The sequence below is a fragment of the Lepisma saccharinum genome, chromosome 6 (genome assembly GCF_977018435.1).
Source record: "Lepisma saccharinum chromosome 6, izLepSacc3.1, whole genome shotgun sequence".
In the NCBI taxonomy this organism is placed as follows: Eukaryota; Metazoa; Arthropoda; class Insecta; order Zygentoma; family Lepismatidae; genus Lepisma; species Lepisma saccharinum.
In genome coordinates this window covers 77,029,240-77,041,842 of record NC_139234.1, presented here as the reverse complement: position 1 = coordinate 77,041,842, position 12,603 = coordinate 77,029,240, and the positions used below count along the sequence as shown (strand labels likewise).

Below are 12,603 nucleotides of genomic sequence, written 5' to 3'. Positions count from 1 at the left end.
AGTTAGAAAGAAATGTGTATGAAACAGCGAATATTTGTAGGGTTGGAAGAATAATCTTAATAGGGACGAAGGAAATTTGGAAGAAGGGTGGATGAATTTCCTCAAAAAATGGGACAAAGCCTGGAAGATTGAACCCAATATCGGTTTCCACGTCACTCCGGAAGTTATGCAAGCTGCACAGGAGGAACATGAATTTACGTTGGATTTGTGACGTAATAAGGGGAGGGGAAACACTCGTGGAGAATTGACCTTCATGTGGATTAGGATGCACAGTTGGGTAGGAATGGCCGAACCTGCAAGTTGCTTTGTTTTTCAAGCAGGTTTTTTAGATTTTTAACTTTTTTTAACTTTTTACCTGTAAATAGGTCTATTGTACAAGTTTTCTTAGGGAACGACATGCTTTTTACGTACTTCTAATAGAAAAAAACATAATATTTTAAATGTATCCAAACCAACCCTCAACCACAATCCTCATATTACATTTTTGACGCAGTACTATGTCAAGTACCTAGTTTTTTTATGAACCTGAAGAAGGAGATAGTCAATCTCTGAAACGTCGTTCTACAGGAGGAACAATATACTCACATACGTAAGTACAATTTTTAACTTTCCTTTTTTATATTCTGTTCTAGTAAAAAAAAATCGAACTAAATGGATCTACATTGATTAATCTGAAACATGGTGAAGCAAAGCACCCCAAGTTTAACAAACACAGGATCCAAAATGTTTCACTTAGGCATACTGCGCACACAGTGATTGACACAAAGATCAAAGACACGCACGCAATTATGCACTTTCCGCACGAGCTGAATATCGATGGTGGTCAGGCACGTCATGTTTGGCTCCCGCTTTTGCAACAACTCAAACCTATCACGTTCAGCAGACAAACTGGTTACACCAGCGACCCTAGCAGTAAGCGAGGAAACAACAGGAACCGGAAGTCAACCAAACAGTGAAGCATCGAGTTTCCCAAGTGGATGGTGGCAGAGGCCACCGAAATAATCTAATATTTACAAGTAAGTTTTGCGGAAATCATTTTAGTACTCACGTACGTATTCTAAAAAAAGATATAGTGGACTGAAATATCCAACCAATAATAATTTTGAATCTGGGTTTGACCCAAAATCATCAGTTCTAATTCCATTTTCCATATGATCCTTTCTAATTGCAGTAATCTTCCTCATCTTTAATGCAGAAATTGTTTTACTACTCACAATAACAATCATTATTTTAAATTCCCTATTAACAACCTTTTAAAGTGGCAGAAAAGTGCATTGAATTTAAGCTTCAAAAATAAGGATATGTCTTATAATTATTTTTAATAAAAATATTCCAAAATCGATATTATGAATGCAAGGTAAAGTGGAGCATTTGTTTGTTGTACACTATAAATCATCTATTACTCAAGGGCATTATAATAGAGAATCTTCAAGATTTTTGTTTTGAAAATCAGTAAATATATAATATTTCTTGATCTATCTCTCCTTTCAATTAAAAAAAACTGCCTATATTATGAAACTATTGGCTATTAACCAGTGGCGTATGCTGAGTCGAACACCTGGACTAGCTCACTGTGACACCTGGTCCGAGGGGAGAAGACTAGGCTCATTCTTGACGTCTTCAAGGAAACCACGTTGCCATCCCAACGGAAGTGAGGTTGCAAACATATAAAAATTCAGGTTGCCGAATTATAACAATGCAAGTTGCCAACTTATAAACATTCAAGTTGCCAACTTATAAACATTTAGGTTGCCAAGTTAAGCCCGCGTCACACGGAACTGGATTTCCAGTAGGTATGCCCTAGTTGGCGCTGGACTGGCTACCAATTTGCTAGTTTTCGCCTCACACAATACTTATCTGCGTACTTGTTGATAGTCTTTTGTTCCCATACGAGGGAAGTTTTAATGGCGGCCGCGTGAGATGTAAACACTGTATCACTTCACATTTTTAAAAGCCGATAACTATTCAACCGAGAGGAATAACGTTTCGTATAAAACGTTATTAGGTACAAAACAATAGCGCTGCTTAAATACATACTTTACAACGTTTACTGTACACGTATGGAAGAATATTTTAGTTGTTTCAAATGTAAACACCGTGCACTCAGCATAGATGGTGTAACTCAACGTGCCTTTCATGCTGTATACGTTATACATTGCTGGAGTAACACATTTAGAAACCACAGACAAAAGCGCTCCTTTGCACACTCACAGATTATCTTCACATGGCAAAACTTTGCTCCGATTGGCTGTTCCACAGAATCCAGTCGAGGAAAGCAAGTAGCAATTAGAACATGTCATATTCCTCCAAACCAGTCAAGCAGTCAGCCAGGCGGGCATGATTGCTACCTAGAATGTTAGTTCTGCGCCAAATAGGGCATTCCTACTAGAAATCCAGTTCCGTGTGATAGGAGCTTTATAAACATTCAGGTTGCCACCTTATAAAAATTCAGGTTGCCAACTCCTAAGAATTCAGGTTGCCAACTTCAGAATAGACATTATCTTCTTTTTTAAATTAGGTTAATTCAGTACCTAATCGATTTTTCTTCAGTAATTTACTTTCTAGGCTTCACAGATAGCCTAGCTAGCCTGGAATATACGCTTCTGCTATTAACGCTGGCAAAATATCCAAAATTAATGCCCACTGCAGCACATTTTATGATTTTAAAGCCCTATTTTTCCTTTATCTGTAGTGCTTAGTGCCTAAAAATCTAGGCTCTAATAATGAATGTACATGTCTTACCCAATTTGAATCTAGGTTCAACATCAATGATACCATTACATCTTACAAGCAGTGCTGAGCCGATACCAATGATGATGATGTATCGGTATTAACTGATACTGGTGGTAATGGTATTGCAAAGTATTGGTTGGATTTTATTTACTTATACTTGTCGATATTTTTCCAGCATTTTAGTCTTTTGGATCAGCCCTACTTACTATTTCTCAACTGTGATTATAAATCTGCCAATAACGACTCTTTAAAAAAAATTATGAAAATTTCATAAAGAAGCAATTAGACCTGCCACAAATTTAATATTCAACAATGTGTAAAGTTATAAGAAAATTATGACACAGTGAGGAATTGAATTAGTTCAGACAGACACTTGAAAAAAAGTGGGAATATAATCAAAATGTCCATCAACTATTCATTGATTTCAAAAAAGCATATGATTCGGTCAAAAGAGATAAATTATATAATATATTAGTAGAGTTTGGAATACCTAAGAAGCTTGTTAGTATGATAAAAATATGCACCAGTGAAACAGAAAGTAAAATTCGTGTGGGTATTAATATGTCTGACAAATTTACAATTCATGATGGGTTAAAACAAGGAGATGCATTATCTCCATTGCTCTTTAATTTTGCCTTAGAATATGCTGTTAGGAAGGTAAAAGAAACTAAAGAAGGACTAAAATTAAATGGTGTGACTCAGTTGTTAGCATATGCAGATGATGTAGACTTACAGGGGGATGATGTGAATACAATTAAGAATAATGCTAAAATATTTTTCAAAACTGCTAAAGAGATAGGTTTGGAAGTTAACAAAGAGAAAACTAAATATATGCTTACAGGTCGAAACCAAGTGTTAGGTAATAATCAAAATCTAATTATTGATAACAACTCGTTTGAACTAGTTTCCAAATTCAAATACTTAGGAGTAATATTAACAAATGAAAATTATATTAAAGAGGAAATAAAAAGTAGGCTTATTTCAGGAAATGCATGTTACTTCTCTCTTCATAAACTTTTGTCTTCTCGTTTAATATCTAAGAAACTAAAAGTTAAAATATACAAAACAGTAATTTTGCCTGTAGTATTATATGGATGTGAAACTTGGTCCCTTACATTGAAAGAGGAACATAAATTGAGAGTATTTGAAAATTAGATCCTTAGGAAAATCTTTGGACCTAAAAGGGATGAGGAGACAGGTGAGTGGAGAAGGTTACATAATTTAGAACTACATAATTTGTATTCATGTCCAGATATTATTAGAATAATTAAATCAAGAAGACTTAGGTGGGCAGGCCATGTGGCACGAATGGGAGAGGAAAGAGGAGTTTACAGGATTCTTGTTGGGAAACCTGATGGTAAGAGACCTGTAGGAAGGCCAAGACGAAGATGGAGGGACAACGTTGAGATGGACCTAAGGGAAATCGGTAGGGATGGAAAAGAGTATATAGAACTTGCTCAAGATAGGGAAAGATGGAAGGCCTGTGTTGCTGCAGCCATGAACCTTCGGGTTTAAGAAGGCTAGGGAGTTAGTTAGTTAGTTAGTGAGGAATTGAATTTGGAGTCATTTCATATCAAATCATACAGTTTAGTAATAAATGTGTCACATTAGAATTACAAAATCAGATGAAAAAATATAAGTTAAAGGACCATATGAAACATGTCCAAAAATAAACATTTTTTTAAAGTTGTCAATTTCTTTAAAAAACTATTGCAAATTGAAAGTACAGTGAATTTTTTTGTAATTTGCACTCCATGGGGACATGAAAAAATTCAAATCATCCAAAGCATGCATTATAAAACAAAACTACTGTACTACAGTATGAACGAAAATAATGAACATGCAGTGGACCTTACTGCAAACTGCCATACCTTGTGCAAGTAAAAAACAATTCCTCTCACAATAGTAATTGAAGTTCTTTATGCCTTGTAGACTCCAGCCAAGGGCAGATAAAAAGACTTCACAAATCACTGGCTATGGGGGATTCAAGGAGGAACACCTAAACACAGTACTCCTTCTCCCTACCCCTCTTGCTTTTCTACTTTCCCCTCTTCTTTCTTCCCCTCTACAAACAGGGTGGGCAATCCCAGGTTGGAGAGGGTGGAGGCAGCATACAAGCAAAGAGAAACTTTCTCTTCCCTACAGCTGTCTCTGGATAACTGCCTTCGAATTTGATTGACATAAAAGATTGATGACATCTCGTTTCCCGTTGTTTAGACTTACTTCTAGTTAAATAAAAGTCCTCATGCACAATTCCAAACGATGATGACACCGGTTTAATTGTATCAAAATTAACTCATAATCTAGCACAATATAAACACCTCATTTATACATTCACTCCATGTTCATTCATCCATATATAACAAAATTGTGTCCATGGTAACCCAAAGAGATTACAAACTTGGTTACCTTCTTTATAATTTGTATCTATCAGAATTATCCAAATAAAAGATTAGAAAGTTCAAATTATAAACAAATTTTTAACACTGTTTTTTATGGGAATTTCAAGGGGAATAACTTCTGCTCAAATTACCGAATACTTATCCAAGTTCGAAATAAAAAGAGTTCACTGTAGAGTGCCACACACGTAAATTTGCCGTTGCGTAGAAACGTATTTTCGTTTCGTCTCCCTCTCTCTTAGCATCACGTGTTCTACCCTGCTCGAAAACCTTCGCTATTGTTGCCATATTGTCATTCCATTCCTGGACACACTCGCGCAAACTTCATTGAAAACAATTGAACAGCGCTCCAGCTCGCGGTTCCCACCGGTCAGCAGGGACGGCAATGTGGCAATATAGCACGGCGTAGTCGTTGCTTCTTTTATGCAGTGCATGTTCATTGGCTAGCTAGTAACTAGTGTTGCCAACTGTAATAATGAAGCACTATTTCTGTCACGGAAGGGGAAAGCAGGTAAAGTGGCGGTGAGTTTTGTTGGATTGGAAGCACCATATTTTTATTTTATACTAAGTATTTGACCGGTTTGACGTTGTGTGCGTGTATTGCGTGTGTTTATGTAAAAGTGTGTGTTTGCTGATGAACGTTAAATTCCATAATGCCTCCAGTTCTGTCGAAGTTGAAATCAAAAACCTTGCATAGCCAAGCTCGGGAAATTCTAAGCAACGTGCACGAGTTCATGAAGGAGGAAGCCAGTCATGGTGTTAGCATCCCAATAAAGCATTTTGGCAAGAGAGCAGCGAACAGCAGCAACAAATTGTTCATATTTCATAATTTTGGAATTATTCAAAATAAATAAATTATGTGGCTCCAACATCATTTCAACTCTGGCTCCGGCACGTGTTCTTGTAGAAATTGCATAGAGGAGGCTGTCATTTTTGCTGCTTAATGCGATACATATTGTTTTCTGTGTTAAAATTGCCATGCTTTGATGGGTGACCAAGTTCATAGCAGGGCCGGCGGAAGGGGAGGGCGAACCGTCCCATCGCCCAGAGCGGCAAAATTTGAAGAGAAGAAAAAAATAAGCCTATTGAAAACTGTGATCGAGCGAGATATTCTTTTGCGCTGAATAGTATTGAAATAGCATAAGAAGTCTCATTATTTATTTTATATTTTGATGTTTTAGTTAGGAATATATTGATTTTCAATTTTCCGTTGCTGCGTAATGACCGGGGGGGTCGAAATAGAGCGGCATCTGCCGCCACCTCCCAGGGAGGCAAAATGACTAGCGCCGGCCCTGGTTCATAACAAAAGAAAAAGCCGCGCAGCTTATCGTCTAGTGGCAGTATATGTACTTGTTATTGTTGTGGAAGCCGGCATCCTTTGTAAATGTACAACAAAGGCAACCGACTGTCGCCGATCTCAGAGAGGAAATAATAATACTGCTTCAGGAGGAGTGTTATGGTGCAATTGTAGCGGTTTAACACGTTGGCATGTTATTATCTGCCGTTGCAGTTCCATACCAGTGTATACGGGTTTTGGGAGTGAAAAGTTAGAACGCCACCAGTGCATTAATGCAATGAAAAATAATATATATATTTTTTTATTTTGTTTTAAATCACTCAAATAAGGAATCGTATGAAGAAGTCTTCTTTGCAGCATTTTTGGTAATTTTACTTATGTGTTAGTTCATATTTTGCGAATTTTTAGTCCATATGTATGTAGCTACATACATAGTCACTTGTTAGTACATATTAATCCTAGTCCTGGTATAATGCATGACGTTTAAAACTCAACGTTAGATAGACCTGAATTCTCTAATTTTATTGTTGTACGTAACAGCTGTGCATCGGCGCACCGCAGCGATTTTTCTATCTGCTCCATTAGCAACACTGCTTCTTTAGTTCTGTCGCGCATTGCACGGCAGAATTATCTGCGCTGGACTCTACATCAGCAATGATGTTGCTATTATAAAGAAAGTCACATGGACCGAGCACTTCACAAAATTTTATTTCAATACCTCCATCCAATTTATCAGGTGAAAAAAAAAAGTTTCCACATATACCAACATGTACACAACAGCACAAGGAAAGAAACCTTTAGTACATACTTGAACAACTCAGCCACCTCGTTGACCGTAGCCTGGAAAGGAATATTTCTAACCAGGATCTTGGTGCCAGTTTGTTTACCAATCTTCGTTTTCTTCCTAGCTGTTTGCACATTTTCATTCCTGATTTGGAGAGAACAAAAAGAGGAAATAAAAACAAATTACTTTCAAATGTCATTATATAAAAATGAGCAAAGCAAATAAAGCATTATAGTGGAATTCCAGCTATACATAGTGAAACCTTGATTATACATTTTACTTCCTTGTAAGTTCTTTTGAGCTCCTGCATAGCGAAATGGTTAGAGCTCTTGTTTTTGGTACAAGGGGTCCCAAATTAGATTCCTAGTGGGAATTCTAAAAATTCAGTGTTGACACTAGAGTGCTGTAGTGAAGGAATTTCGCTCAAGCATAAAATAGTTTGCACAGACGATGCTAGATAGTGTACAGAATTTAGAGCTTCTTTGCTCAAAAGGGCAAAGTGAGTGGTATATGCTCGAATCCCAGTAGTACACTAATTTTCTAATAACTAATTTTTCTGTAGTAGTGGAGCCTCAAACATGGAAACACACAGTGAAATTGAAACTTAAGTGAACATAGTCATTATCTCCATGTTAAAATGTAGTTTAGTCTACCTTACTAACACAGTGATATTTGAAAATGAAATGGATGATTGTGTGCTGAAACTGCCATGACAGATATTTTACATACAATTATTGTCACATTAAAATGATATTCCATTTCAACGTTGAAGTGTGGGAAACTAGAATAAGTTTGAGCAAGCGAAAGTGGTCCCATGCAGTACCATCATAAAGACAATCAGTGAGCTACTTCAAAGCAATGGTAACATACCCTGGTCTGGAAAGCCGGAAAATAACACTGATTGTGCATCGCCAATGGAAATACTGCTTGGCAGCCTCTAGCCCTCAAAGGGCTGTTTGAGCTTTTTTCTTTAAAGTCCTTTAGTCACAATCCCCTGAAAAATCTATTATTAAGGTTGCACTGTATTCAGTGGTCAAATTGAACGGAGGGAGTTCTCATTTCTGGATCTTTTCCACAGGCTCTACCTGGGGAAATACATATATGTAGAGGCACATATTTTTGGTAAATAAAAAAGCAAAATTTCGGTACAAAAACAGAGTCGATTTCGGGTTCAAAAGCGGTAAATAAAATATAATTTTGGTGTTATAGCGGTGAATAATCACATCAAAAGTGCTATATAAGATGGCATATTGGTTTTAAAATTGTGAATATAATCCTAAATTTGATTTAAAAACTGCACTTATTACACAAAATAAGCTTATCCCTTCTAATAGCACATTTGCCAGAGTATTAAGTGTATTCCTGTGTAAAGGGGTCAAATATTTCAAATATATACTTCTCAAATATTTACAGCAGAATTAATCAATTTTCCGTGAATTGCATAGCTCACAGGATACTTCAGACTTCAGAAAGTGTCACGTTGGTATATAAACGGTAAATTTCGTGTTTAAGAGTCAATTTCGCATTTTGCAGTTCTTCTTCTTCTTCTTTTGCTCTACAGCCCTTGGTGGGCTCTGGCATCCCAAACAATCTTCCTCCACCTCGTTCTATCTTGAGCTACATTTTTCCAATTGCATATATTCATCCTTCTCAAATCTTCCTCAACCGCATCGATCCATCTTCCCCTCGGTCTTCCGTTTGGCCTTGTTCCCCACAATTTCTGATTAAATACCAGGCATGGTAGCCTATCCTCTTCCATTCTCATCAGATGTCCTGCCCATCTTAAGCGTTGAGATTTTATATATCTCACCACATGTTCATATTGAATCAATCCTTCTAACTCCATATTATTCCTAATTCTATAGGATCCATCTTCATTCCTAACGGGGCCAAAGATCTTACGTAATATCTTCCTTTCAAAACACATTACCTTGCTTTCTGCTTTAGATGTAAGTTTCCAAGATTCTGCACCATATGCTATAACTGGTCTAATAAGTGTCCTATACAGTCTTAATTTTGTGTTCCTAGAGAGGTTTTTTGACTTAAATAATTCTATATGTGCATAATACTGTCTATTTCCAGCCTGTATCCTTTGGTTAACAATCTCTTCTTCTTCTATGTTGTTATGTAGAAGAGCTCCAAGGTAAGTAAAAGTGGGTACTCCTTCAAAGTGATATGTACCTACATTCAAAGCCAGAGAGTTTCGTCTGGCTGGCGATCTGGACATTCTCATATACGAGGGGCGTTCAAGTCAATCGGGGACTTATTTTTTTTCCAGGTTTAAATAGATGCCTAGGCTGGAGGTTTTGCATGCAGTAGGAACTGGCAACTGTGTGCTGTTACTGGTAGGCGGCGCTTATTTCCCTCGCTTCTGCATAGACCGTTATTCAAGATGGCGTACAACAGTGTGGACGTCTACATGGAACAGCGTGTTGTGATGAAGTTTTTTAGTGAACGAGGACAGAAAACCTGCTGAAATTTACCGAAGACTTCAGGCTCAGTACGGTGATGAGACACTCTGTCGCAGTAAGACATTTGAATGGTGTAAGCGCTTCAAAGATGGCCGTATCTTTATTACTGACGATCCCGGTCGTGGTGGATCACAGCCCACGCCAGTCATTCCTGGGAACATTCAGCGCGTGGAGCAGCTGATCCTGGACAATCGTCGCATAACCTGTCGTGAAATTGCAAGTATCAATACTATACTATCAACAGTGAATATTACTGCAGTGTTCTGCGTGATGTGCATAAGAGTTTACGGAAGAAACATCCGGGTTTCATCACTAAGGGTGTTCTCTTTTTGAAAGACAATGCACGACAGCATACCGCTCAATGCACATTCCAAACATTCCAGGAAATCGGCTGGGGGATATTACCACCCCCACCCCCTATAGTCCTGACTTAGCGCCAAGTGATTTTCACCTGTTTGGACCCCTGAAGGAATTCCTTGCAGGAAAACATTTCAACACTGATGATGAAGTGAAGAATGCTGTCCTACAATGGTTCCGCCGTAATGATAAATCCTTCTATGCCGAAGCATTCCAGTCGTTAGTTAAACGCTGGGATAAGTGTATAACTGTAGCAGGAGGTTATGTGGAAAAATAAATCCAGTTACCACACTTTGAAATTTGTTCTTCTATTTTTTTTTAAAAAAAAGTCCCCGATTGACTTGAACGACCCTCGTATATATATCTTGTTTTAGTTTCATTAATTAATAGTCCTATTTCTCTGGATTTACTATCCATCTTTAAAAAAGTGCTTTTAAGATCTGCAAGTGTCCTTGATATTATCACAATATCGTCAGCATAAGCAAGTATCTGTGTTGTTTTGTAGAATATACTCCCCCTTTTTTGCAGTGGACTGATAATATCATGTAGTACAATAATGAAAATTAGGGTGGACAGAGCATCCCCTTGTCTCACTCCTGTTTCTATGTTAATGGTTGGTGATACTTCTCCCTGCACCATGACTCCCGCTGTTGTATTTTCCAAGGTTACCTTTATCAATCTTATTAATTTATCTGGAAATCCTACTTTCTTGAATACTTTCATGATCCTAGCTCTGTGTAAGCTATCAAATGCTCGTTGATAGTCTATAAATAAAAAGTGTAGATCTATATTTTGCTCATAGAATTTTTCCATAATTTGAGATATGGTGAAGATGTGATCTATGGTAGATCTATTTGGACGGAATCCACATTGATATTCCCCTAGGATTTCTTCTGCCTGTTTAGATGCTATCATATATAGGATATTGGAAAATATTTTGTATCCAATATTTAATAGTGTTATTCCCCTGTAGTTGCCACAATTCCTTTTATGGATGGGGAAGATAACTCCATATTTCCAACTACATGGTATTTTCTCTTGATCCCATATCATGCAAACTAGCTCATGAACTTTCTTCCAAAGTGTTTCTCCACCATTTTTAAATATCTCCGCAGGGAGCAAATCTTCTCCAGGTGCTTTATTATTATTTAATTTTAATATTGCATACTTTACTTCTTCAAACGATGGTCTTTGTACCTCACATTCTGTAACTTGGGTTTGGTCTTCATCTGCATTATCTGTTATATTAAATTTAGATTTATAGAGCTCCTGAAAATATTCTGACCATCTTTCCAGACATTTGGCTTGATCCGTAATAAGCTTCCCATTTTTGTCTTTACATACGTTTAACCTTGGTTGATATCCAGTACTAAGATTTCTAACAGCTTTGTACATTTGTCTTGTATTACCCTCTGTCTAATGTTCCTCTATTTTCCTTACTCGCTCCTCCATCCAATATGTCTTTTTCCTCTTACAGATTTTAGTCGCTTCCTTCCTAGCATCTTTATATGCATTCATCGATGCTCTTGTTTCTCTTTGAATCATCTTTTTCCGTAACTCATTTTTCTTCCCTATTAGTACTCTACACTCTTCATCAGACCAATCTTTTCTGTTAGATCTCTTCCTTTGCCCTAATATCTCTTCTGGTGTTTCAGTCAGAGTTTTCTTCATATCATTCCATATTTCCTCAATGCTATTATTTTCATTCTCATCACTTAATTGTTGGTGTATTTGTTCCTGAAAAGCTCTCTTATCGCTGTCTTTCTTTAACTTTTCTATATCCCAACCAGTTCTCCTTTTTCCCTTGATTTTGCCTATATTAGACAATCGTTGCCGCAATATAGATTTGACTAGGAAGTGATCACTGTCACAATTGGCCCCTCTACGTGTTTTAACGTCTATAACAGATGTGGCATATCTGCTGTTCACCAGAACATGATCTATCTGGTTTGTGTATGTTCCGCCGGGAGCTCTCCAGGTGCCTTTATGAATATCTTTCCTGGGGAATTGGGTACTTTTTACAAGCATCTTATTTTGTATACAGTACTGTATTAATCTCCAACCATTCTCACTGGTGACTGAATGTAAAGAATTCTTTCCTGCCACTTCTTTGACTTCAGATTCTCTTCCAATTTTTGCATTGAAATCACCCATGACAAGTAGTATATCATGTCTACTTGTACTTTCATTTAACAAGTCCAACTCGTCATAAAATTTTTCCTTGTCCAGTTCTTCTGCATCCTCGTTAGGTGCGTAAGCAGAGATGATGGAGATGTTATAGAACTTGCCTTTAAGTCTAATTTTACACAGTCTGTCATTTACTGGTATAAATTCCATTAGTGATTTCCTAGCTTCTTTACTTATTATAAAGCCTGTACCCCTGTGTCCTCTGGTTTCAGCACCACTGTACAGAACTGTACAGTTTCCCTTGTCTATCTGACCACTCCCAGTCCATCTTATTTCTTGCAGTGCCAGAACATGCAACTTATATTTTATAAATTCATCAACAATTTCTGGCAGCTTACCAGCTTGTAGCATTGTTTGCACATTCCATGTCCCCAT

The 12,603-nt window shown here is 37.3% G+C and overlaps 1 protein-coding gene across 1 annotated transcript in view; it reads right to left on the bottom strand.

Annotated features, from left to right (window-relative positions):
* The window catches only part of LOC145988895 (putative RNA-binding protein 19), a 70,699-nt gene that overhangs the window by 9,081 nt on the left and 49,015 nt on the right, over nt 1–12,603 (bottom strand). The window contains exon 14 of the mRNA XM_083124182.1: nt 7,238–7,357. Coding sequence (XP_082980308.1) covers nt 7,238–7,357 — 120 coding nt within the window. The remainder of the gene's footprint in view (nt 1–7,237; nt 7,358–12,603) is intronic.